The sequence below is a fragment of the Streptopelia decaocto genome, assembly GCF_964273445.1.
Source record: "Streptopelia decaocto genome assembly, chromosome: 2".
Classification (NCBI taxonomy): Eukaryota; Metazoa; Chordata; class Aves; order Columbiformes; family Columbidae; genus Streptopelia; species Streptopelia decaocto.
In genome coordinates, this window is record NC_138655.1 from 96,912,310 (window position 1) to 96,940,301 (window position 27,992).

At 37.6% G+C, this 27,992-nt stretch overlaps 1 protein-coding gene across 3 annotated transcripts in view; it reads left to right on the forward strand.

The window, feature by feature from the left end:
* Nucleotides 1-27,992, forward strand: part of CDKAL1 (CDKAL1 threonylcarbamoyladenosine tRNA methylthiotransferase) — a 415,738-nt gene that overhangs the window by 311,834 nt on the left and 75,912 nt on the right. For all 3 annotated transcript variants that reach the window (XM_082046383.1, XM_082046384.1, XM_082046385.1), the window contains one exon: nt 11,353-11,415. In XM_082046383.1, the coding sequence (XP_081902509.1) occupies nt 11,353-11,415 (63 nt within the window). The remainder of the gene's footprint in view (nt 1-11,352; nt 11,416-27,992) is intronic.

Here is a 27,992-nt window from a genome sequence, read left to right on the forward strand (position 1 = left end):
ATTTTAAGTTATTTGACCAGGTGGTGAAATGGAAATCTGTTTTTGTTGTTGTGGGAGACAGTTGAGCCAGTAGGTTTTAAAATAAGTGATACCCTTTTGGAAAGCTGTAATTGATCTGCCTATGGAGCTGCTGAAAATTCAGTTCATAGCTGAATCTGGAGAATGAGTTAAATTGCACAGTCACAGCTGGGCTGTGCAGCCAGAGCCCCAAGAAGGACAAGAACATTTTGACTCCAGCCTGGAGCCGTGGCTCTTAAATCTTAAATCTGGTGTGTACTTCAGGCACCTAGTAGAATAGAAATCTTACGCTTTCAAGGATCACAACTGTCTTTCTTGAGAAAGCAAGTCAAAATTCAAAGCTAGACAGGAAATACTCTTGGGAAACCAAGCTGGTGTTCTACTTTTTTGAATTTTGTTTTTACAGCAGAAACTGATTGGAATGAAAATTACCAACAGCTTCCTCATAAACTTTATACAAATTGAGTTTGAAAATTTGAGCATCTTGAAGTAAATGTAGAGCTATAGGCTCAGTCTAGACCATGTTGTTGTAAAAAAGAATTAATAGACACTGGAAAATAGAATGTGGACAATATACATGTGGACGAAGAGGCAGAATTCTTACTAAACTTCACTGTCAAGCCAGAGAGAGTTACAGAATTTGCATTGATTCTGAAAACACCTCCAACATCATATAATTTTGTGGGTTGATACTTGTAGCCATGTACAGTCCACATGTTGGCCATCCATAGTAAAGTGTAGTCCTGTAAGATCTGTAGCATCCGTGAGCATTCATTACACATCCTACTTCCCCTCTGAGTCCGTCTGGAAACCTTGATGGAATTCTGAGATTTTAGTTGCAAGGAAGCTGAAATAGCATCAGGAGTTTTGTATACCACATACTCCTGTGCTGAGTAGAGGGGAAGGAAGGTACTCTCTGTAGATAAGGTGGATTAGTCTTTGATTTTAAGGGAGAAAACAATTTTTACCTCCAGTATAAATATGTATGTAATCAGCATCTCAGGTAAATTTATTCTTTCACTATCAGTCTTTTTCTTGGCAAGTCAAAAAATGAAAATTTAATTTAGTGAAATGAGTTTAGTGGTGTCATGGAGGTTTGTTTTGCTGTTTGTTTGTTTGTTTATGTGTTTTTTGTAGGCTTTTATGATTTAGCATCCATTGCAATTGCTTATAAAAATGCAGAAGAGTATCTCATTCTTCTGTATTTCCTGCATAAACTCAGTTCATTAAAATTTTCAAGGTTATGACATTGCTCTTCAAGAGAACTTCATATAAAATGGCATCTGGATAAATTCAGTGCAGAAATTTATTTTACTTCTGTTACATTTAAATCACACTACAAACTGCATGAATACACACAAGCATGGAATATATTGGAAGCCTCTGCCATTAATTACAAGGGTTGAATCACTAAGGCAGGTGTCATGAGGGAAAAAAACCAGCTGAAATTTTGCAACTGTTTCCTTTGTGAGTTATGCACTCTGATCTGGGGCTTCAATTTAGAATGGTACAGCAAGTGTAAGGACTGTTCTGTAAATTCCATCTTCCCTGATAGGGATTTGAAGTGACGCAGAGAGAGCAACAAAGATGTTTTCAAACACCTTTTACTCATTAAGCTCTTATTAGTAGAACCAAACCATTATTGTTAAAAGCAGATAGCTATTTGCACAACAGATTGATTTGGTCACCGGTGTTCACTTGCACGCTCACCAGTAGTTCCCAGTGAAGCAGCAGCTGGAGGCCTCAGACATGGAGGGTCGGCCTGTGGCTTCGAGCTGGGTGCTTGGGAAGTCCCTCAGAGGGATCTTTGTTCTTTTAGGTATTAATATAAATGTAATTCTTCAATCTTCAACTGCACACAGGAGTCACCACCCGCTTGGATGTGGTCTGAGTCTCTTTGTCTGGTGTTGATCGTGATGGCCTTGAGCAGATTGAACAGCTCGTTGTTGTCCCGAGCTTGTTAGTTATTGCAGATTTGGCATGAGTACTACTCTCCAGAGCTTATTAGTCCTTGGAAAATTTTTGTATGCTACATTTTCAGCAGATACTGTTACTGATTTTGGCCTGCTGCTTTCTGTTAACAACTCCATCCAAATCCATAGAGGCCTATGGAACCCATTCACACAGGCTCATAAGGAAGGGACCTCTGTGGGTCATTCTGTCTTCTTATTTGGCTCAGAATGAAGCAGAAGAACCATGGAAGCAGTTTTAACTGCGTCTTTTTGTAACTTTTTCTTGAGTTACAGTTAGGTAACTTATGTAATACTGGGAATTTTTCTCTAATTCAGTATTTTAATACACTTTATGAACCAGTACACTCAGAGCTGGAAACAGTGCCAGCAGTTGTAGGCATAAGGAGGTATTGCCCTTAACTTAATCCCTGAAATTGGATGTATGCAGCAGAACAGAAAAATCTATTATAATAGTTTCAGAAAAATCCTGCTTGGCTTTGGCAATTCACGACTTCCTCAAATGAGAACATGGTTTAGATTTAATAGTTGGTGACTTAACACAGATAGCAAATTAAGAACCTATCCAGGTCTGATATTATGTTACTGAAATCATTTAAGTTTTACTACTTTACTATATTTGTTGCTTAGCATAGATAGGCTCTGCTTGTGTGTGTTTTCTGGCTATCTGTATCTGTTATTTTAGACTCCAGGAATAAAATTTGCCAGTGCTGTAAATCTGGTTTAAAATTTATTTCTTTTTTTTTGGAAAAAATCCACGATAGATTTATCAATATAATTCTTGTTATTTTTTTATACCTACCCGCATGCATTTAAAGTTTTTTAATGAGCATTTGATTTTTATATATATATATAATGGAGGTGATTAAGCTTGTCCATCATTTGCAAATCATGGCATTTATGATGGCCCATTAAATGTGCTTTGGAAGAAAAGGACACTGAAATATCCTGAGGTGGGTTCTTGGTGACCCTTTCTTGAACTTCATCTGTCTTTGATAATCCAAGTACATTCCTTCAAAGCCATCACAGTCGATCAGGTCACTGATGGCTTTGGAACTTGTATCTTCCACTGTTTTCATTGCCGTGCCTGCACCTCAGGTCACTGGGCTAAAAATCCATGTGGAACATGGAATATCTGAAAAGTGGAGTGGAGGACTGAATAATAGATTACGGTAAAAGAGAGAGGGCAATTTTTGTGCATCCAGTGAATTTGTGTGGTGTGGGTGCATGAGTGCTCCCTCCCACACAGCAAGCACTTGAGTACTGTTTACCACGCTCTGTTCATACCACACTGAACCTTCTGGAGCACTTCTGCTCTTTTTATTCTTTCTGGAATGCTGGAAAACCTGATGCTTTCAAAACTGCTGTTGTGCAGTAGAGCACACAGATATCTTACCAAATCATAAAAAGGAAAAGAGTGCACTGCAGACAGGCTAGTCCTGAGTATATCTATAGAAGCCTTATAAATATCCTGAGCTTAACATATATATATATATAAAAATTATAGTTCATTACTAAAATGTAGTTTGCAGTTCATTCTGGTTTATTTAATTGCATAGCTGGGCACAATAATGAAATATATCCAAAATCAGTCTGTACCTTGTGACCAATCACTTTATTTCTGATGTAGTGTCAATCTAATTTGAAATATGGCTGATACTTCTGGCCAAGTTTCTGTCAGATACTCTTGTTCTACAAAATCTTCTCGAGTTAAACAGTCCTAATCAGTTATGGTGACATCCTTAGAAAATACCCACCATGTATAGATTATGAAATTTCAGTATGAATTTCAGACATGAAAATCTACCATAAATGAGCCAGAGCATTTACAAATTATACCAAATATGAGGACTCTCAAGATGAAGTGTTGAAGGCCTCTTTTGAAAGTAGGGATTTCTTTGTAAAAGTCTTAAGAATAAATTTTGCATAATTTATCCTATGCTAAGGGGCAGATTTTTTTATGAAAAATGACAGGAATAACAAACTTTAAAACTTTAATCCTAAACTAAATTCAGGGAACTCAAGTGTACCAGATGGAATACAATTCAGTAATTTTTGTAAAATATATAAGTTTTAAGAGTCTATATTACATAGCTGAAATTATGTGGGACGTGAGAAGGAAGAAATTGTGGTAGCAATGGTTCAGTTGAAAATGTCTCCTTCAATAAATAATTTTCCATTAGGTTGACAGATGATCTAATAATGATCCTATGCTGTTTTTTGAAAACGTTTGCATATTTCCATAAATAAGAATCACAGAATGCTAAGAGTTGGAAGAGACCTCTGAAGATCATCTAGTCTCTACTTAAAATGTAAAATTGACTAAGCCATGACTATTCGTGTTGCCATAATCCTGAAGACAGGATTACTTTAAAGTTTGTGGTCATTCGCTAGATTAATATAGTTAGTAAAGGTGTGTTTACTTTTATTTTCCTCCTTTAGACAAAAAACACATTGCATGAGCTCATAAAACTTAGTTCTGTTTTTTTTTTTAGAAAGAATCAGTGATTACACAAAAGACTAAAGAGTATGTAAAATATGAATTATGAATATATAGGTATGTTGTTAGAGCAAGAAAATATGTCCACCATCCTGTAACATTGAGGTAAACTTCTGAATATAACACATTGTACACTAAGTGATATTTTCCATGTATGGATAAAAAAATATTAGAAAGCAGTTTCTTAAACCTAGCTAAATAATGAAATGCACAACAGTGAATCTATTTTAACGTAGTAATTCATGTAGGTTAAGTCAAAAAGACTAGCTGATCCCCAAATGATTTTGTGTGTCTTGTTACAGGTGTGACCAGAAGGACAGCAATAATATCATTAGGAGTGAGTTCATATAGGAAGTAGAAAACTTGTCAAGCCTCTGTTGTCACTTCTGCCCTTTCAGACCTTACAGGGCATGGACACAAGAGCATAATGAACACCAGTTATGATTTTATCAAGGAATCTGGCTGGGGCACAACATTTTTTTCAGGATCATTTCTGAGGGGGTGATGTACTGAATAACTCAAGGTCAAAGAGAACGGTTCACTGGTTTCTGATCACTTTTTTTAAAACGGTTTTGCAGAACAAAAAGCAATCTGTCAGCTTTGATAACATGGCAGTTTCAGTGGCTTGGCTCATATCTATATTGTGGTTGTAGGCACACAGATTTGAGGCTCATGGATTGAATCTCCAAGCAAGGGTTTTAAACGTACCTCGGTTGGAGTAGTAACTACATCTCTCTTTCTGATGTTTTGCCAAGTAACTCATTGGAGAGTAAAGTTAGCCCAGTCAGTGCCTTTAGGTAGGATGCTCCCAACTCCATTCTGTTTTCTAAAAGTTTAGAGTTTGCAGCTCCTCGAGGCCTTTGCAGTTTTGCGATCACAGATACAACGTGAGGGAAAAGAAAGACACAGCTTCATTATTGCTCAGAAAATACATGTCACTGATGTTGAAGGATACCATAACACAAAATGCATTAGATGTGCCATTTCAGGAAAGAAAGCTCCGATGTCATGGTTTCTGCTCTTGCAAGTGTCTGTTACATTGGAGCCTCCATGATTTCTCCAAGAAAATGGAGAAAATACTTGCAAAGCTGCTTCATTCTTTTCCCAAAGTTTGTCAAAGTTATTGCTAAAATCTGCTTAGGCTCACAAAGTTTCATGTGGTTTGAATGAAAAACATTGGTTGCTAGCATGCTCACATGTGCGAGGTGCTTTTAAGCTCTAAATTAATTAAGGTTCCTGTGGTAAAATAAGATTTGATTTTAATTCTGATCAGCAATATGTAAAAGAGAAATGGTAGGTGAGGGAAGAGAACGGAAATAAAGATATCCATCTGGTTGCCTTCACACATTACTATTCACTGTGATCATAAAGGGAAATAAATATTTGAAAGGAAACAGATAGGGGTCCCTGTTACTGAGAGGGATTTTAAATGATGGAAGCAGGAAAACAAAAGTAGGACAACTTTCCTGACAATATGTTGAGCCTGACACCTTCAGTGGGACTGGTAAAATCTGCAGATCTGTTGTGGTATTAGACTGAAATTGTTTAGAATCTTGAAGGTCAAAATAGACTCTTTAAAACTGTAAGTGGAATCTAAAGGAAGTAAGTCTAAAGGGAGTAATTTTGTCCCTTTTACTCCTACATGAAAAACTGAGAATATTCCATATAAGCTACTCCTAAGTAATCTGTAATAAAAATATCTCAGCAATATTGTAATTCTCCTTCACAATAAACATCATTAGACCTACAATAGCGTGCTTGAAAGGAAAACAAACAAGTTTTAGGCTACATTAATATCACCTGAAAGACAGGTAGTTGTCACCTGAGTATGACAAGAGGATCACCAAACAAGTGCAATATGCAAGTGTGAGCCCACAATGTTTCTAAACTTACTTTTCTGTAGTATTTTCTGTTTATAAAAATGTATTGTTAGGATACCCTTACCTTTATTTTCACACCATTATTTGGGGAAAAAAAATGTTTAGCTTTATTTTTCTGAAGTAGTGAATAAAAAATTCTACATTATTAACTTGTTCAGAAATATTTTAAACAGTTTTAGTGATTCATCCTGCATGTTTTGTTTTTTGTTTGTTTGTTTGTGGTTTTTTTGTTCAGTTGCTTTTTTATATTCTACCTATTAGTTTGCTAAGTGATATTTCCTGATCAAAAGTAGGATAATAATCCACAGCATAGTCCAGTTAGAAAATGTTTCGTTATTGCTAACAGTCAATGCAAAAGAAAAAAGTGTACAAACACCAAGGTCACTAACTCTTGGCTTTATTGGTTTATAATTGCAGATGTGTTGTAAAAGGATCCTTTATTGTTACCATACTTTAAGCACGTAATACACATCTCAGGTGACCGAGGTCTTTTTAAAAAATCTCAGTAGTTAAAAATAAGACCTTAAAAATCTGAGGCCCAGAAAATGAGAGAAAGGGAAAGGAAGTATTTAGAGCAAAGTATGTGTTACTTGCTGGTATGCTTACAGGGGGCAGAAATAATGAAATTATAGTAATGTGTTGTTCCTTTGCTACTCACATTGTCTATGTATGTTATCATAAGAAATGTCATTAACTGATGTTGGTTTCTGGTTCTTATTTTTATAACTGTGAGTTGAACACTACCTGTCTTTTGAGAAGCACTGAATTACTTATGTGTATTTTATTAACAACCTTGAAAAGGTTGTTAACAACACTTAGAAATTAACAACACTTAGAAAAGTATTGCTGTGCTTAAGGAAACACTTCCATCCTGGCATACTTATGTGTACATGCATATATGATTTTACAGTATTTAACTCAGTCCTGCAGCAGCACTCTGATCCATTTTTCATCAGGCTTTCACATGCTTTTCCAGCTAAAGATAGAAATAAAACGTGTCTTTGTTGTATGTCCCATCTCATGTGCCATTTTTAAAACTTATTGAAACAGAAAAGTGAAAAATGGTTTTTACAGTCATATGCATATATTTTTAGTGGCCCACTTTAGCATACTTTCTGAATGTATCTCTTTATCTATTTCGCATCCGTAATATTGTTTCTTTAAGTGCTACAAACTAAGGAATATGGGTTTAAAATTTAAATCAGCACATGATTAAGTCATTAGAATCTTTCAACCTAAGAAAATCTCTGCCCCTGTAAAGTGTGCGTGTGCACACACGTACATACGTACATACATATGTCCATTAGGGAACTTCCTGTCCAGAGTCTTGCATGTCGTAAATTTAGGGCTCCCACAGACTCCAACACGTTGTTGGCTGTAGCCAGCAGTGCTGCAGGCAGCACCCTCCACCCAGGAGAAGCTCCTCCTTCTGTACTCACAGTGCGCTGCTCTGGGGTTCCCCAGATGACCTGCTGTTAGTGCTTTAAAGAACCCCGACTTCCTACACCGCTGCTCACTTTGATGCATGAGTAGGAAATTGCGCACAGTTCTCAGACCGAGGCTCTACTGGTCTGGTTAGTCATATGATATTTATCTCAAGTGATACGTGACTCTGACTGTCCTGTTGGCAAACCAGTACCGGAAAAGTTGTGGAAGAATAGTGCATCTCTGGCTTGTTACGTGTCAAATGCTCTTGCACCAAAATTAAATACAGCCAGGCTGAGTAAGCAAGTAACTACAGATTGAGTATTGGTAGTAACCCGCTGCCAAGAATGACCTGATTTAAGGAAACATGCTGTGGTCACTGAAGATAGACAGCATCAATATATACAGCAGGCCTCAGAGAAATATGGAAACGAGTCTGATTCTGCTGTCAATCTTTCTGTTTTTGGAAATTCCTTGTGCTAATTTGTGTGGTGACTTTGGAGAGACTCTTGAATTTTTTTCAGAAAGACAATAGATTTAAATATATTCTGTGTGGATCTGTGAGGATATTTGAGAGCGGTACTGCTGCTGTATGTGGAACAGTACAATGGGACGCTGCATTTGCCTAAGTTCAAAAGGATTTTTTCACTATCTTTTTACCATGTGATTTTGTTAGCATTATTGGTACAGAACAAAGGAACGGAAAATCAGAACACAAAAGAGAGCAGGAAGACAGGTGAAAGAAAAGTATTTTTATATTGGTCAAGAAAATACTTGAAAGGGATGTTGGATTAAGCAGAGGAAAGAGAAATAGGAGTATGAATCTGCATCAAGGAAAGAAATTCTGGGGAGATACAGGGCAGTTTAGAGACCAAAATAGTCCGCTGGAGACAATGAAGGAGAAGGAGCTTTCACGCTCCTTCTTTTCCGCTGTCACATCTCAACATGAAGAGGCCTGCTTTACGCTGAGCTTTACACTGTGCTTTACGCTGCACTTTACACTTCTTGCAGGTGAGCTGGGAACTGTGCCTGTTCTTGAGGTAAAAAACTTATTATTAATACCCTGTGGCTAATGCCTGGTTGTAGGAGTTCAAGAGGTTACCATTATAGCAGCATGAATTCCTTGTCCTTTTCTTAGTCTCTGTGTTTTGAGAAGTTTTATATTTCTGGTTTTTAAGAGACTGGAGTTAAGCTGAGTGCAGTTTTCTAGAAAGACACAAATTACCTGTAAGCAACATTTTTGTCCCTATCTATTCAGAGTTCCCACAAAGTAGTCAAATGCTGTTTAGATTTAGATGAGCTAAGCATACAGGGCATCCTGTGAATTTGGAGGCAGCATTTTTTCATGTGCATCTCCAGAAGCTTCATTCCATGATCTTTTCTGTCATGAATTTCCAGCATTTCCCCAGTCAGGAGTATCGTGGTTTTGTACAAAAAGCAAAACTTCTACCTTTCATGGAAAGGTAGGAAGGAAATCATAATTTCCTATAATAAAAAGTGGAAGACTATGTCAATGTGTTGTGTAAGGAAAGCCATCTTCATCCTTCATCTTGTCCATCTGAGCGTGTAAATAACATTTTGGTCAGAGTCAGACGGTGAAGGATAGGAGGAGGGTTTCTGTCATATAGTTTTATTAAGTGTTATTAAAGCTATTTCAACACAAATACTCAAAATCACTTTGTGTGCAGTCAGAATGATACAAGATAAATAGTCTTTAGTAGAAAAAGCAAGAATTAGCCTTTTTCTGGATTTTGTGGCATTTTTTTCCTAGAAAAATTAGTGGAGGTCTCCAGATTCCAAACTAAAATGCTTTTCTCTACTTCTTGCATCACTCTACATTAAACCAGTTTTTTAAGCAACCTTTTTTGTAATAATTTTGCTGTCTCTTTTTAATTCATTATATTTCTCCAAATCCTTTTTTTTATATTATTTTAAGCACTTTCATTGTGTTTAACTGTACTCCCAGGAAATAAGTCATTGTAGGGTGGTGATGGAATTCAGGTTGTGCTACCTGATGCTTTCACTTGAGTGGGTTTTTTTCCATTAGAAATAAAAGATGTATTAATGGGGGCTAGAGAGCCAAGGTTCCTCTACTAAGGCAGATCTTTTCTTTGGCAAAGGCATGTTCGATTTCTGAGAAAGTTTATACTGACAGAAATGTCTTCTGTAATACCACTTCTGTTGGTTTTAAAGCCTGTTAGTAAACTCAGAGAAACAAGTCATGTTAGGTATTACTTATTGTAAACAAATAGAATTGTCTATGACAGAAGTAACTTCATAGTGAAAACAAAATTTACTGCTCATGTATGAAGAGCGACAGTGAGTAAAAAATTATTTTCTTGACCCTTTAGTGGTCATAACTAAAACGTAGGTGGGGACCTTACAGAAGTAGTAATATTAATCTTATAGCTTTAATGACTCAGAAGTATCCAATGGTCTTGAATTTGTACTAGTAACTAAAGTTATAGCTCTTATGACTAAGTTGCTGCATCCAGACATTTCACTGAAAATAAAAACTGTGTAGAGAAAAGAAATACACAGGTCATTTTTCATAATCAAAAATTACCAAGTTGTCCTATAATTTCGAGAAATTAAAATAAATACTGCAGTCATGCAGCTGTCTAGTTCGTTCCCAGCATGCTGGGAGTGTGAACAGATCCTATCAGTTTAGTTGGAAGACAGATTTCACAGAAATGATGGCTACAGTAAGTCAACGGTGGAGACTACAAGCAAAGAGTCTCCCCTTTACACATTTTCCAACAGGCAATGCTTTGCCTTCCCAAGCTATGAGATAAGTCAATGTCAGTTTTGACATAATAGAACTTTGAATTTTTTTGTGACTCATGCCTGCATTGAAGATGAAGGGTGTTTTTCTCCTCTCTCTGCCCTCCCTCCATAGGATGCAGCTGAGAGATTCTAGTTAACATCTGCTGAAATCACTGAAAGCTCTTTCATTGATTTCCATAGAAGCTGGATTAAGCAGATTTTGTCTTTGATCTTTGCACTTAACAGAAGTAGTTGCTTTCCCTTTGCCATAGCATTAAATGGCATACCATCTATTAATTTTCCATAATCAAGACTATGAGAGTATTAGCATCAAAAGAAATTGAAAAATAATAAATGATTCTTCTTTAAATTGACTTCCTTTAAATCTAATCTGCTATAAAGCAAGACTGCATGTACATGCTAGAATAGTAGACAAGTCTTTGCAAGACTGGAGCCTAATCTTCAAGTTTTGTTATCTGTATTCTAAGACTTTATTTATGATTTATTGTGCAGAAATTAGAACAAATGTGAATTGTTTACACATTCCACTGATGTTCCATAGATTAGTGTTTATTATTTGTTAAGGATATGTTTTTAACATTGTTAATATATATGTTAATTATATATGGTAATTATTTCCTGTGATATTTAATATTGCACTTCATACCTACAGTTCTATTAACAAAGTGCAAGAGAATGTGTTTGTACCTGCATGCAGCTTTTTCAATCAGTAGTCTCTTTCTTTTTCCTTTAACTTTGCTAATACGATTTATTTATTAATATTACTTTTCAGAAAAAACAGAGAACAAAGGATCTTTCCCAGCTGTTTCATTCATACAATCCATATGATCATAAGGTAAGAAAAATACTACCTACGTTTATTGCTTTAAAAATTCCAAACATTCACAATAATTAGATTTCAAGTTTAATGCAAAAATGAGAGGAAATTATAATATTGAAAGTGCTAGGGAATTCATGTTACTTAAATTATACTATCATATAAATGTTCCTTTGTTTCTTCAAGCCAAGCTTGAAAAGCTGCATTTTCTGATTTGTGAAACAAATGACTCACATTAACCTCATAGAAGTGTAATTTATAGACTGACACTAAATCCTGCAAAGTGACCATATGTGGTATCAGATTCCCTTCTTTTTTTCTCTCTGTTGAGAAACTGTTACCCTTGAGTATGTTGGCTTAACCTGTTGTGTCAATTAGGCCCTGAGATACATGATACTAATGAATTATCTATTGATTCTGTAAGCATCGTTGGAAGAGGCTGCTTTGCTAACAGCCTGGTCGTTGTCTGGGGGAAGAAGAAGAAATACACATCATCGTTATAATTTGATCCTTGTTTATAAAGTCTGGTAACCCTGGTAAAAAAGCCCTTTATTTATTATATCCCTTAGTATAGGATAAGAAAATAAGATCACTTCCCTAGAGACATTACAATGTGAAATAAAGAATTAAAGCTGTTACAAGATGGTTTTGGAGAACCAGGAGGCAGATCACAGCATTTCTGTGCTATAACTATGTCATGGGGTCTTTGTAGACATCATGCAAAAGAGAGCATTAAGCAGCAGATTGAAGGACAGTTAAGTAGATTCATAAATATTTTCAGGGAGTTCCTCATATTTTGGATGCATTTGTGGACATGTCTTTTTAAGCAAGTGTACTACGTCCTCTAACACTTTGTCAGCCATAGAACATGACTGCCTTTTCTGCTTCTGTTTTGCAAAGTGTGTGTTATTTTGCAAGTATCCACTTCAAAAGACAAAGATTTTAGACATTTTTTAGTTTAGACTTTTCAAAGGAATGTTCTGAACTCTACCTCTTCTTTTCCTGGCCATGTACCAAGTAGCTATACATTGGAAAAATTACCCAGGTTTTATATTTGGGGAAAGAAAGTGGCAGAAGTGTATGTGTATATATGTGCACCTGTTTCTACGGCTGAACATGTGTCTATGTGTGTAACTATACATATGTCTGTGAGAAGGAAATATGTTGTGTAAACATTAATGAATTAGATTTATCAGGTAAGTTATTGCTATGAGATTTCCATAGTTCCCAGCAACTTGAAAAGTTACAGTTTAAAATAAAATTGTCAAACAGTATGTACATTCTATAATTTTAATGATTGTATAGCATTTCAAGTTAAATCCACCACTTCAAAATATTTTTTTGTAGACAAACTTTCATTATTTACCAAGAGCTGGTAAAGCAGATAGTAAGGACCTCTGAAAATTGAGAAACATGAAGAATAAAGGAAATTAGTGTGACAAGATTTGGAATGGGATCATTGCTTTTTTTGAGTTGAAGCTTTTTAAGTTAAATGTAATAGCAAGTCAATTAAGATCTAATAAGCAGAAGCAACGGATGAACCAGAAGCTTTGATATCACTCTCCGTGTCTAAATTCTCCTGTGCCAAACACTTTTTATTCATAGTACAAGGAAATTCCATTATTCTTTTATTAGCACTTTTAATGGAGCTTGGCCATTTGTAACTCTTGCTGCCTTCCTGCTCATATCCTTTGTGGCACTATATCAAAGTATCCTCAAATGATTTTGGCTTCAGTTGTGAAGACTTGTGCACTCTTTACAAATTAGTCATCAGGCAATGTGGAATTGAATATAAATGCTTAGATATATTCCTTTTTGATCTTTGTTTTAGAACCTGTTAAAATACAGTTATTTCAAGTGGAGGTCTGTACTAGTTCTACTCTGGTTCTGCTTTGTTTGATTTACATAGCAGAAGGCTTGGCTTTTGGGGGGGTTGTTTGCTATTTGGTAGATTATATTCAGTAAGCATGGAAAGATTTTATGATGGCTTTGTGAAAAAGTTGGTGCTACAGGATCATGGCACAAATGACGTGAATTACTGGCTTTCATTATTCCTAGTTGGTTGATTGAAAGGTTTTTCTCTGAGAACCTTTCTAAAGTAGGAAAGAGAGATCCTTAAAGGATAAGTTGGAACTTGGTGGTAGTAGTAGTTCAAACAGATGTAAAAAGGAAGCTTGTGAACTACAGTAGCTAGAACAGGACTGTCTACCAAGATTTGATAGTGCTTCATCCTTTTATGATGGGATATCACGTAGAAAAGAGGAAAATCAATCAGAAGGTGCTTGTTCTGCACTCACTAAACCAGAAAGTAATGTTTTGCTGGTGTAACTACACTAACCTTACTAACATTATTACTATTTATGCTTGGTCAGGAGACCAATAGCTATTAGAAATAGAAGCTATTCCTGGAAATTTTACCTCAACATGTATTTACCTATCTTGTGGAAGTTGCTGCATTCTGAAAGACATTTTCAGTGTTTGTGGTTCTACATTTCCAGGTGAAAAGCCATCTCTTTTATGGAGGGGGAAAGCAAGGACTTTCTTTTCCTTCCAATTCCAGGTGTGGAGTCTTACCTTGTATCTAGTGAGGCCTTAATTCAGCAGTAGAGGGGACAGATCTTTTAAATTCTTCTGTGCTAAAAGGATGGAAAAGTCAGAGATATTCTTCCTCTGCAGATAGCTGAGGAGGAGTAGTTAGGCTCCTGTATTCTTTAAAGTCTAAATGTGTATAGTTTACCATCTAGCTGCCCTCCTTGTTGTTCTGATAAAACCATACAACAGCAAATCCCCAAAATTGCCCTTTTGTTGTGTACTTTTCCTATCGAGGGGGATTTGATCCTGTTCTGTTTCACCCAGTGTCACTGTAGTGCTTGAAAAGCCTCCAGCCATGGAACCTGTGGGTCTTTCAGAGACAGTGCCACTGACAAAGCTCATAGTAGCATCAGTCTTGAATGTCTGGTGAATATATCGAATTACTGATGTCAGACACATGCAGAAAACTCATTTTTCTCAGATTTTTTTTTTTGTTGTTGTTAAAACAAGTATCTTCTAAAAGCCTTTTCTTTCCAAAACTGAATAATTATTTAGGAAATTCTGAGATCTGTCTTCATTATGAAAAGCAGTTCCAGGTGGGCATTTACCATTCATTTAAATTTATTTCAGTTAGCATGTGTGAAAATACATAGAACTCTATTTGTAGACGAAGCCATTCCTTATTCTGAAATACTTGCTTTTTCCTGTGTTTATATAGAATAGGAGTATGTATAGTCTGGCTTTCTTGAGAGTCGAGTTCTGACTGCTGTGTAACTTTAGTTACCAACAGAACAGCCCTTCCAATTATATGTACAGTTTATCGTTTTTTAGGATCATCAGAAAAAAAAAAGAGATAAAAATGACATCCTCTTAAAGCTGTACCAACAACAGTTTTAGTAATTCAAAATTCAAAAGAAGATAGTTGAGAAGTGCTCTTTTACCCTTAGCTATAATCTGACCAGTTTTTTACTAGCTCTAATAAACAATTATGTTTGTACACAAGTGATTTCTGCTGAATCTTTTGTGTGTGCCACTGTGAGGTTCCACATTGCACACAGCAAGGACTTTATTCTATCTGCAGTGGATATTTAACTCTGTATCTTTCTCCGAAGTGATATTTGTCCTTTAAAACTTGTGACCCAGTTTGTTGAAAGCTATTAAGGCAGCTGTGAGAGCAGGTTACCTGGTCAAAACAATAGGTCTGAGAAGCTTAATACGAGCTTCAGGATCCAATATGCTGAAAGTGTCCAAATTCAGCAGCACAGAGCCCTAGTTCCTCTTTCTCTTTTTGTCAGATCAGTTAAGTATTCAGTCTAGCCCTGGAGCAGTTGTTTAAAACTGTAATCCTCAATTTATGCTCTGCAAAGGAATGTTTTTTATGTACGTTAAACACAGTATAGCAGAAGTACTATTTGTTTTGCTGCTCTGCCTTGTTGAGAGGATGACCAGAGAGAGACCTTGGGGCATGTCCGTACATGCCTGTGGCAGCATCGTGCCGGTGCACTGAGAAATCCTCTGAGACTTGTGCTTAAAACTCAGCTCTGGATTCGCTTCTGCCTTTTGCAGCCTGAATCTCTTGCTCAAGAATAGGGCATGATCTGTGAAAAAATAAGGTCATGTCTTATAGCGTTAGTGATTTATGTTAGCATGTATTGTGTCCAACCAAGTAAGAAATAAAGTCAATGTTCATGTGATTTGAAAAGAGTTTTTTGAGAGATTTTTTTCCAAATTGAAAGTGTGCCAGATTAGAAAAATATATTAGTTTCAAAATGTGCTCTAATTGATACAATACTACTAAAAGACTTGTAAAATCTTAAAGCCCTATGCTTTTAAATGTTCTGTATTAATGTGTTCTGGAAATGTTAAAACAAAATGTCGAAACATTAAAACCCCATAGACAATATCCTGTATTTTGTTTGCTTTGATAAAGGTAGATGTGTACATAACTGACTTAAGGAAGATTAATAACAAGATCATGTATGGCTGTCCTTAAGGTGCTAATGGCTGCTGTCACTTAGAGACTTACCATCATAACTTGTTTCAACCAATTATTTCAACAGTGCACAGACTCTTGCTCTAATATTTAAAAGAACATAAATAATGTCAGCATCCTTAAACCGTGGTTGTAGGATACCTCTTTCTTCTGCTGGGCTCTGTAGCTCTGTCTGGATGGTCTGAGTGGTTTTTATTGGCAATAACACAAAATATTAATCATAGCAATGCCCAAGGCTGTGGCATTGTTTGAAAATCATCATGGGCACCTGTGTGAAACATGAACTATCCAAAAGCAAGTGGAAAGTCCCAGGTAATGTGTGAGGGATTGGAGTCAGTTGGCTTCTGGTAGCAAAATCTGTCAAGTCCTGCACTCCCTCCAGCCACTGTGCTGGAGCTGGTGGCCTCCGGGGGCACAGGCTGTGGCTGGCCAATGGAGGGTGCAGTGGTGACACTGAGAGGCAGTGAAACTATCTTCACCATGATGAGGTTTGCTTAGTTGAACAGCAGAAATGAGGAGATGGGGAGTTAAATGTTTCTGCTGGGACCAGTTTTTCTACCAGTGAGCTACTTCCTTTCCTTTTTCTCCCTTGTTCAGGGAAGCTGGACCTTCTGTGGATTCATGTTTATAAATATGTAAAGGGTGAGTGTCACAAGGATGGAGCCAGGCTCTTCTCAGTGACAACCAATGATAGGACAAGGGGCAATGGGTGCAAACGGGAACCACAGCAGGTTCCTCTTAAATATGAGAAGAAACTTCTTCACAGTGAGGGTGACAGAGCACTGGAACAGGCCGCCCAGGGGGGTTGTGGAGTCTTGTACTCTGAAGACATTCAGAAACCGCCTGGACACCTTCCTGTGTACCCTCATCCAGGTGTTCCTGCGCTGGCAGGGCGATTGGACTAGATGATCTTTCGAGGTCCCTTCCAATCCCTAACATTCTGTGATTCAGTGGATCCTTCACAAAAAAGCAAAACTGAACAAAAGAAATTCTGATGTCTACTGAAAGAGAGAACTATAAAATGCCTGATTTTGGCTAACTTTCTAATGGCAAGCATCACTCTGTTAATTAGATCCAGGAAACTGTTTTTGAAGATGTGTCTGCGCTGTGGTATGAGGTGATTACGTGACAGGATGCATAAGTTGAAATGCTGGACGCTTCTAGAGATGGAAGTGTTGCTATAAGGGTAGTTTCTTAAAAGAAGCTGGTGACAGACTAAAACATAGTCACAGAATTTAATATATCTGACAGGTGAGATTTGCATTTTACAATAATCTATGTTTGTACCTTCTTAGTAGTTCCTGACCTCACAGACTTTGCCATCTTCTGTTTCTGTACTTGTTGCTGGCCATCTTTTATAGCCACTGGCATTAGGAAGCAGTTTGTTTTACATATGAGGCATGGCAGCTAGCATGTTTAAGTAAAAAAAAAAAAACAGGATTGGATGCTCTTCGGAGTCTGAAAATGGGAAATTTCAGAACCGCTGAAAAACACAAGCAATTCTTGTTATTTTTCCCAAGTATAGTAATGTTTCTCAGATATTAACTGTGTCTTGTAAAATGTGCATGCGCAGTGGAGGCACCATGAATGTGTAGGTTTTACTTTTGAGTGAGACAGCAAGCAGTTGTGAGATACTGTCTCACCCTTCACATTTTTTGGGTAATGACTTGGATATATGATTCTGGAAAATGACAGAAAGCCTTTTGACCTGCTTTTCATTTATTCCAGGAACAGCATTGTACTAAATCATAAGGCAACTGTGAGGTTGCAATGCCTGTGATATAAGCCATAGTCTGAATTTCCTGAAGCAGGTGCTTTGAATTGTTTTTCTGTAAGATGAAAAAGATTTCTAGGTTATTGCTGAGAAGAGACAGAGACTTTTGCTATCTCCCGCCTCAAAATAGATTTCAGGTTTAATTTAATAGCTCAGATGTCAGATATGACCGCGTTTTATGGAAATATTCTTATTGTAACCTACATCCTTTCTTCTCTTTTCTCTTCCTTCGTGTTCAGAACTGCTTTTTGGAGGAGGTTACATAAAGCTATTTTGTGCTCTTGATATGATGTGAGGCTTCAAAGAAGACTGCTGAAAGAGAAAAGCAATTTGTTTGGCAGTGCAGTGGCCTTGTGCTAATGGCACACTTCAACATTACTTGATGATAGTGAAGAAAATCTAATGGCCTGAAAAGCTGCTGCTTTTTCTTGACTTAACTCTTAGCTGTATTGAGGTTTGTGACATCTGCAACACAAAGTGAGCTAATACACAGGCTGTTTAGAAATGGCTGTTCAAATACTAGGGTTTTGTAGAGAACAGGAGAAGAAACAGGGAAAACAATGCAATGGAAGGGGTTACTTCACTGTTGAATAGGCTGTATAGAAAAAGACATATCTGCTCTGTCTTAATTCCATAGATGAAGTGTTGGGCTAAAAGACTTGCAATCTTAATTGACGTGTATATTGCATCCAGAAAATAAATAAATTTAAAAAAAAAAAGAATTGATTGTTGTAAAACCAATGGTTTGGTTTTGTTTTACACAAAACCTAAAATATATATAAACAGGTCGTGTATAGATGCTTAATACTTTGTTCGAAACTGTATTCAATGCTAATAACTTTTGCTAAAGTTGCATATTTAAAGCATCTAACCCTGTTTATGCTAACCGAATTGTTCGGGGTTGTTACCGTAGTTGTTAAGCAGAAGGGAGGCTTGTCGTGTTTTACTTTAACTATTTCTTCTGTCTTTTAAAAATAATCTTTCTAAAAAACAATTTAAAATAGTTTGTCAAATCATGTTTGCATCTATACGCAAAGATAATGCTATACGATGATGTATGGGCTGAGATGTTTAACGAGGTTTCACAGGTACCAGTGTGACATTGAAATATCTTCATTAATGATCTTGAGAACACTTTCAAGAAAGAAACTGATGTAATCCATGTATAACCCATCTCTCCTTGTAAAAATATCTATACATTCTTTTCAGTTAAATCATCATGAAAATACTGGCCGTTTACTTTGCATTTTTTCCCCTTGGTGTACTGCATGCAAGTGCTACCTGGTATAGCACATTGCCTCAAATAAGTATTTTCTACCTTCACAAAATATTGAAATATAAAATGAGAAACAAGTTTTATGGTGACATGAGGTAGGTATCCTGTGAACTCTGGTAAAACAAAATGAGGCACATTAATCCTTTTTTTATTTTCCAGAGAAAGGCATTGCCGTTTGCTTCATGTCTTGTATCACTTATGTACCTTGCCCATTGTTACTGATGTACTGACATAAAAGTACAAAAAAGAAAGGTATTTGGGGTTTTCTAAAGCTAGTTACTGGCAAACCTTGACATCACAAAAAGTAAGCAAGCCTGGCCCTGTTAAAATTTCTTACAAGTGCTCTTTAATCTTGTGTTGGCAATGTGCTGAATTGTATAACTAATAGTCCTATGGTCATTCCAAGTTCAGACCAGGTTCAGGTATCTTTCCTTCTCCAATTCCCTAACATCTCATTTGACCTCTATCTCTCTGTGGCTGTGCAGTTTGTAGTGGATTAGATTTCCCAGTTATCTTTCATCTTCTCTCATTTTTCCCCTCCCTCTTTCTTTATTCTATTGCATTTCTCCCCCACCTCCCCCCCCCAAAAAAAAAAGAAAAAAAATTATCTGTGTAGTCTACCATCTTTATTCTGTTTCTTCCTACCTAAATATTTTTCGAGTAATATCTTCTTCAGGTATTAACATCGTATTCTCTCTCCATTTACTTTAATTCCCCTGCCCTTCCATTCTTCTTGGGTTTTTTCCTGTGTATTTTTCTGGAGGCCCTTAGTTCCACAGCCGTACTTGGCTGTGGCCTTGGGAAGCAACGTTGGTGTTGGAGGGGAAGGCATCAGTGCAGCAGGTGTAGCGGTGCATGAGCACGGTGTCATGGGAGCCCACGCGTAGAGGTGGTGGTAGAGTTGTTCACGATTCAAGGATTTATACTTTGTTTTTGGCCTAAGTGTTCAAATGACCAAGCTCTGGAGCTTGCTTCCTTTTAATTGATTGCATATCCAGAGACACAGCTTTAGGAAACTTCGCTAACAGATGTGAAAACTAGCTTTACCTTCTGTTCCCAGTCTTCTCACTGGAGAATAATAGTTGGTTTGCTTGTAAAATTGCTACAGTCTTTCTGTGTACTTGAATTAATTTGACATGTTATTTAAAGTTCTGGATGTTAATGTTGGCATCAATGTTTTTACTACCAGACGATTTGGTATAATCTTCTGGTACTGAAAATCTTGGGTAAGATTTTTACTTTCTCGCATGCAGTGAACATACTCCATTTACTTTTCTTCTTCATTATTACTATTTAAAAGCTTGTTTTAATGACCCTGTGATATAAAGCTGTGAAGCAGGTGGGGTTTTTCTGGCTTTGTGTCTGATAATAAGAGTATGGAAATGTTCACAGTATCACAGTATGTTTGGGATTGGAAGGGACCTCAAAAGATCATCTAGTCCAATCCCCCTGCTGGAGCAGGAACACCTAGGTGAGGTTACACAGGAACATGTCCAGGCGGGTTTTGAATGTCTCCAGAGAAGGAGACTCCACAACCTCACTGGGCAGCCTGTTCCAGTGTTCTGTCACCCTTACTGAGAAGAAGTTTTTTCTCAAATTTAAGTGGAACCTTTTGTGTTCCAGCTGGATCCCATTACCCCTTGTCCTATCATTGTTTGCCACCGAGAAGAGTCTGGCTCCATCCTCGTGGCACTCACCCTTTATATATTTATAAACATTAATAAGGTCACCCCTCAGTCTCCTCTTCTCCAAACTAAAGAGACCCAGCTCCCTCAGCCTTTCTTCATAAGGGAGATGCTCCACTCCCTTAATCACCTTTGTTGCCCCACGCTGGACCCTCTCCAGCAGTTCCCTGTCCTTCTTGAACTGAGGGGCCCAGAACTGGACACAATATTCCAGATGTGGTCTCACCAGGGCGGAGTAGAGGGGAAGGAGGACCTCTCTTGATCTACTAACCACCCCCCTTCTAATACACCCCAGGATGCCATTGGCCTTCCTGGCCACAAGGGCACAGTGCTGGCTCATGGTCACCCTGTTGTCCACCAGGACCCCCAGGTCCCTTTCCCCTACACTGCTCTCTAATATGTAATTTCCCAACCTATACTGGAACCTGGGGTTCTTCCTGCCCAGATGCAGGACTCTACACTTTCCCTTGTTAAATTTCATTAGGTTATTCCCCGCCCAACTCTCCAGCTTGTCCAGGTCTCGCTGGATGGCAGCACAGCCTTCTGGCGTGTCAGCCACTCATCCCAGCTTAGTGTCATCAGCAAACTTGCTGATAGTACACTCAATTCCCTCGTCCAAATCGTTAATGAATATATTGAATAATACTGGCCCCAGTACTGACCCCTGAGGCACTCCACTAGATACTGGCCTCCAACTAGACTCTGCACCATTGACCACCACTCTCTGGCTTCTCTCCTTAAGCCAGTTTGCAACCCACCTCACTACTCTATTGTCTAGACCACACCTCCTCAACTTAGCTGTGAGGATGCTGTGGGAGACTGTGTCAAAGGCTTTCCTGAAGTCAAGGTAGACCACATCCACCGCTCTGCCATCATCCATCCACCTTGTTACATTCTCATAAAAGGCTATGAGGTTGGTCAAGCATGACTTACCCTTGGTAAAGCAATGCTGACTGCCCCTAATAACCCTCTTATCCTTGATATGTTGATCTTATCTTCTTTTAAGATTCTTCTGCATAGCCTTACATATACACACAGACACACACACACAAAACCCATCATCAACAGAAACGTTGATTTGAGATTGATTCCCTGGTATCATCCAGAAACAATCTGGTGTATTCCAATTAAGTCAGGGAAGGATGGGATCACATTTTGCCCAATTCATAGTAACTCAGCACTAGCTATGATTCCATCTTCTGCTGTCATTTAAATGCTGGGAACTAGAAACCCTCCTTTAGTTTTTATTTGGTTATCATTTTCTCTCTGTACTATAGCCCACTTAAAAGAGTGAAGAAAGGCTACATATACAATTGAAAAGACAAGTCTCAGTAAAGTGACCACGTAAAACTACAGATAGTATGTGGGCTTTAGGTTGTTCTACCTAGGAAACTCATTCTCCTGAGGACATCGTGCAGTCGCCCCGCTCCCAGCGGGAGCTCCAGCGCTCTGCTTGGAAGGGCACCTGAAGGAGGAGTCTGAGAATCTGGCAACAAACCATGGGGATTTTGAATCATTAATCTAAGTGGTTTTCACCTGCAGCAAAGCATCTATCTTAGCTGCACATGAAATCTGGGCTTCCAGCAAATGTGCTGTTGGTCTGCCTGTGTTCGAGGGAAGGGCTCATGGTCTTAGGGGAGAGAGGGTGTTTGTGTTTAGATATAACTAGAAACACATCCTATGGTTTTTACCAATTGCTTATCTATTTTGAGAATTGCGGGATGAGCACTGAAGGATGTCAGTGATTTAGTATGCATGCCTACAGTAAAACCAGCAACATTCAGTTAAATTACCTCCATACTAACGTATACTCTACTCATGTAAATTAGGGTAGGCTTGAAAGACCTCCAAATCTAGTTCAAGGGTGGAGGCTCAGAGTCAGTAGATTTTGAGTTCACCCTGCAGTGTAGACATACCATGGAGGTTTAGGTCCCAGTTCAGGGCAGAAGAAAGGATCTAAAACGCATGATTCAATTTCAGCTGTACTTGAGCTTTAGACTGTTGGAAGGAGTGGTGCTGTCAGTAGGAAGAGATGTCCAAACCTGGATCTTGTTATAAATGCACGCTAACAAAGCATATTTCATCCCTTAAATATGCCATGTTCTTCATATTATTTTTCCCCTGTATTCTGGTATTTTATGAACATGAAATAGTTTTCATCCAAAAAAAAAAAGAATTTTTTGTATTTGTCCAAAGATGGATAAAATAAATTATCCATTCTTCCATGCATTTTTTGAGGGAAAGGCTCCAGCTTGAGAGCCTTGTATGGCACCATCTTCTTTGGAATTTACTTCATCATTTCAAATTTTGGCGAGATTCCAACTTTAAAAGAATCATGTTTCCAAAAAGCTGTAGCTTCTTCCTGTAATTCTAGAGACTGCCTCTATTTGATTTGCAGTATCTGAGGTATAAGAGGCTTGTGGGGCCAATGCTGAATTTAAGGTTTGGTATCTCGTGATCCATCAGGATAAAAATGGGGGGTTATATCTCCTTAAAGGAACAGGAGCATTAGAATTTATTTGTGATAAATGTGTCATTTTCTAATGTAATTGAAAGCAACTAAGAGGCTGATCTTTAAAAATGAATTTTAGTTTGTATAAATGCTGCTTTAGGTCATACAATCATGATAGCCATACCTAGTCATCTAGCCCTATAGAAAAAGAGGTGAATATGCAAGTAGTTGACGAAGGTCTTTAAAATACAGCATGAGATGTTTCTTCCAAAATATATTGCTGTGAAATTTGATATATGTAGCACACATAAGAGTTGTTGTGACAAAACACTTCAGGTTGCAAATACAAGCAGTCATGATGACAAATCTTTTATATCATACTGTCATGCTTTTTCCAGGAAAAAATACCTTTGCGTCCTTACTACTACTCATTTTCTCATCTCCTTTAATACTGCTAGCATCATTTATGAGGCATGTGTGTGGCAAATTGTGCTCCTTCATGCCTTTTTTTTCTACAGGTTTATTTTTTATATAAAAGGCCTGCTGGGTACAAAACCTTACAAGACAAGCCATCACTGTTTTGTGTTGCAAACCCCAACATTGTTTTCCTTGGAATATTTGCAGAAAATGTGTAATATAAACCTAAAAATATGAACTGTTTGTAAGTCCTGTGCAGGAACAGACATTAAATACCAATTCACGTGTCAGACGGACAGTGGCAGCTGCATTGTTAATGTATGGCACAATCCCATATTAAATCAAATGGCAAGTGCACAGTTTGACAGATACCGTCATCAGAGCAAACATTATTAAACTCATTAAAGAACTTGCTTTTATTTTTTTTTATTTAAAGCACGTGTATTTGGCTTGCAGAGCCTTTCTCGGTCAGAGCCTACAGCAGCAAGTCCTACTTCTCCAGGTTTTTTTGCCTAACAAAGCCTGATGTGTTTCTGGTGTTCCTCGGGGGCAGTGCCGCGATGTTTATGGCTTCCCCTGCACATCGCATGTTAGAGTCTGTGACCAGAAATTCCATCTGAGAGCACATCGCTCTGGATAGCGCTCAGTGATCTTTTCATTTTGATTGATGGCTCTGGTTTTACACCATCTGGCTTCTGATAGGCTGCATTAATCATATTCCGAACCAAGAAAATGTAGACAGGATTTTTTAATAAGTACATGTACGTGGAAAATAAAAGTGTGTGTATATATGTCTTTCTGTATTTAATTTCTCTAGTCTCCAGTCATAGGAAAGAAAGCAACAGTCCCAGAATATAGTTTGTATTAGGATAAATAGGTCTCTAAATAAATCTCTACTTTAAAATGCCCTTATTTTGATTTTACTGCTACTGTTTTAACTTTATTTTATTTTACTTTCTAACAGCTGTTTATAGTCACTGCCTTATGTGGACATTGTTTTCTGTGAGGAACAATGGATTTGTCTAAAGCATTTGAGTTGCATCTCAATTGTTTTAAGTAAATCTTAAAATATCTCCTGCTGCTGCTGTGGTGATATGCTGAAGTTCCTTGCTTCTTTGTAAATACAGTTTCTGAAACAGAATGTCATGAGGTTCTAAATTCTATATGTGTAGAACATTTTAAAACTGTTGCCTTTAAATTCACATCTTGGGGAAAAATTAAGGATCTGAATTATACATATAATATACAAAGGTCAGTAACCAGCCATACTGAGGGCTTCTGATAGAGTTTGGCAATAGTGTATTTAAGGTATTTACTGTTGGATTAGCAAAATTAATAGCCTCGCAACATGTATGCAGGAATTAGTCAGACAACATGCAGTTAAGTGTTCCAGATTTTATTTGGGTTTCTAATTTACAGCTAAGCAGTTATCTATACTCCTTCTTGTTAGGTTGCTTTCATTCTATGATGTTTTACAATATGACTTAAGGTATGCCCTATGGTATGCCCTGTCACATTGAAGCCATGAGTTGGATGTTAGGTTTCAGAAGCTATTTAATCTTTACCTTTTAAATTTTCAAAGACCACAGGATGAGAAGCTGCCCTGGATTCCCTTCCACCCATACTGCTGTGGATATAACACTCCTTGAAATGGTGGGCAGACACTTTATACTCTTATTAAGAAATCCAGTAAGTGCATTTGCAATATCCCCAAGTCTGGCATTGACTTGTTAACACTGGGTGTACTTTCATAGGTGATCCTCACCAATCAAATGATGTGGAAGTGTCACAGCCACTAATTTTCCATTGACAGCTACAAACTGGATTATTGTTATGGGGTTTTTGTGAGTTTTGTGTTTATTTTGGTTGGTTGGTTTTTTTCCCCATTTTCTCTCAGTTTTTTTTTTCAACATTCATTAGTAGAGCTTGCAGGTACTTTGGAACCTTTTTTTTTTTTTTTCATTCTCTCCACTTTGCTTGTGAAAATACCTTCAGAATGAGGTACAGGAGAATTCTATGTATAACTTAGCAGGAAGGTGAAGGAACATTCGTCCATAACCCCACCAACTAAAGCAGAACTTCCCATTCTAATTTTATTTCTGCCAGACTTGATGATGTCTCTCTGTAGAGTAGAGGGCATTTATTTTGAGACATCTGGCCTGAATTCTTTATAACTCAAAGCTGCACTTAGGGTTCAAAACTAATGGCGTGTTAGAAAGCTGTTTGACATACTAAAGCAAGAAACAGTTCTTGAGGAAGATTTTAGAAAATTCGATCCCTAAATTTAATAAAGATGTAAAGCTCCTTAAAGTCTAACACTGTACAGGTGCTGAGAGCACCCTGTCTCACGTTGTTTGTTTCCACAGTTTTCTGCAAGACTCTGCATTTTCTGTTGTCTTCCTCTAATGTGTTCACGTTTTCTTGTATGTTTATTTTAAAGACAAGGCTTGTTTGTTTGTTTACAGCCTCACAGCTTCCTAAACTAGACATCTGTGGTTGAGAGAATCAAAATTCAACAATAATCTCTGTTAAATTAAGTATAGATGCTGAAAATTAGGATAAACAAAACCTGCTTAATCATTATTACAAAAGCACAGTGTTCATTTGTGTGCCAAGGAGGATCTAAAAAAAATTCTTCACGGTCATACTACTGATCAGACTGTGCCAAGTGTTTGAATTACAGTTCTCTAGTAAATCAACAACTGATCTTGAGTAAATTTGCCTTGCACCTCCTGGATATAGAATTTCCACCTTATTTTGCCTGAATCATTGTAATTACAGTTTGCCTTAGAGACATTATGATAGTTAAAAAGTTAAAGTCTTGCCAACAGGCATAATCAGTATGTTCTGCTGAGCTCCCTGTTGGCCGTTCACAAAAGCCTGGATCCTCAAGCTTGGAAGAAGCCTTTGGTACCCTCCTGCTCCCCAGTGTTCTCATTAGCCAGCTTCCAACCTGGAATAGCAGCATCACTGCACAGGCTTGTGGAGGCTGGAGCAGCCCAAGACCTTGTTGGTAGCAAAGATCTGCAGTGAAAATAGCAGTTGTTTACAGTAACATTCTGCAAAGGATCTGCTCAACTTTGTGAGATATGAACAAGATATATGAAGTCCTGTGTTGCATTTCAAAACGTTGAGGAAAGAGGTAAAATATATTTGCAAGTGTCTTCCTGAGAACTGAAAAATCATTTATATTGTCATTTAGACACTGGGATGTAGTGTCAAAGCGTGAGTTCACGGCCTGCAGGATGGTTAAGAGAAATCCCTGAAAAGTGAAACATTTATACTGTGGATCTCCTTTCATCTCTTTCCAAAGTTGTACCTGCCAGCTTAGTAAAATTGCCCACAACAACTTTTTATCAGAAGATGCAGACTACTGGTGTTTTCATCTGATGACTTTCAGTAAGCAGCTCAGTATGAAGAAACTTTATATCACCGTATTTTCTGAAATGCAAAGCCTGCCTACACTTTTCAGCTGAACAACTCCAGTCAATCTTATCTTAGTCCATGCAGGTTTAATGACAGCTTCTTGAAGTCAATGCTAGTCGATTAATTCTGTAGAAATATGCCCTGCATTGCTGTAGTGATGCTGCATGTTATCGCATCGCGACTCTGGCTTTTGTTTCTGTTTTGATAGGCAGAACAGAGGAAGTTGAATTTTGGTTTGTATTTTTGGGGTTGAATTTTTGTTACTTTCTTTTTTAGTTTTATTATCACTATGTTGGAAGAAACGTAAAGAGTAAATACTTTTCAATTTGTTAAGGTTTACCAGCTTCTATATGCATATTCCATTCCTTATGAAGTTTTCCAATAACAAATCAGCAAATCGGGTGACTGAATCTTTTAAGAGACTTATTTCCAGGGCTATTTAGTTTACTGGTATCTGGTTTTGCTGTTAAAGTGTTTATTAGTAACATTGTATCAAAGGATATTTTTAAAAAGATACCATTGGTAGTTATTTTTAAAAAATCTTATTTGTATTTAGAAATCTACAGGATTTGAATGCTAATCTGGGAGAGCATACGTAGAATTACAGAATCATTTGGTTGGAAAAGACCTTTAAGATCATCAAGTCCAACCATTAATCTAGCACTGCCCAGTCCACCTCTAAACCATGTCCCTCAGCACCACATCTACACGTCATTTAAACACCTCCAGGGATGGTGACTCCACCACTTCCCTGGGCAGCCTGTTCCAGTGCCTGACAACCCTTTCCATGAAGAAATTTTTTCGTAATATCCAATCCGAACCTCTCCTGGAACAACCTGAGGCTGTTTCCTCTCGTCCTATCACTTGCTGTTATATTTGGGAAAAGAGACCAACCTTCACCTCGGTACAACCTCCTGTCAGTTGTAGAGAGCAATTATGTCTTCCCTCAAACTCCTTTTCTCATGTGAAGATTTTCAAAATTCTTTTAAAGGATTCTTACTTCTGTGAGACTACACACAGGTTTTTGCTGCTTTTAAACT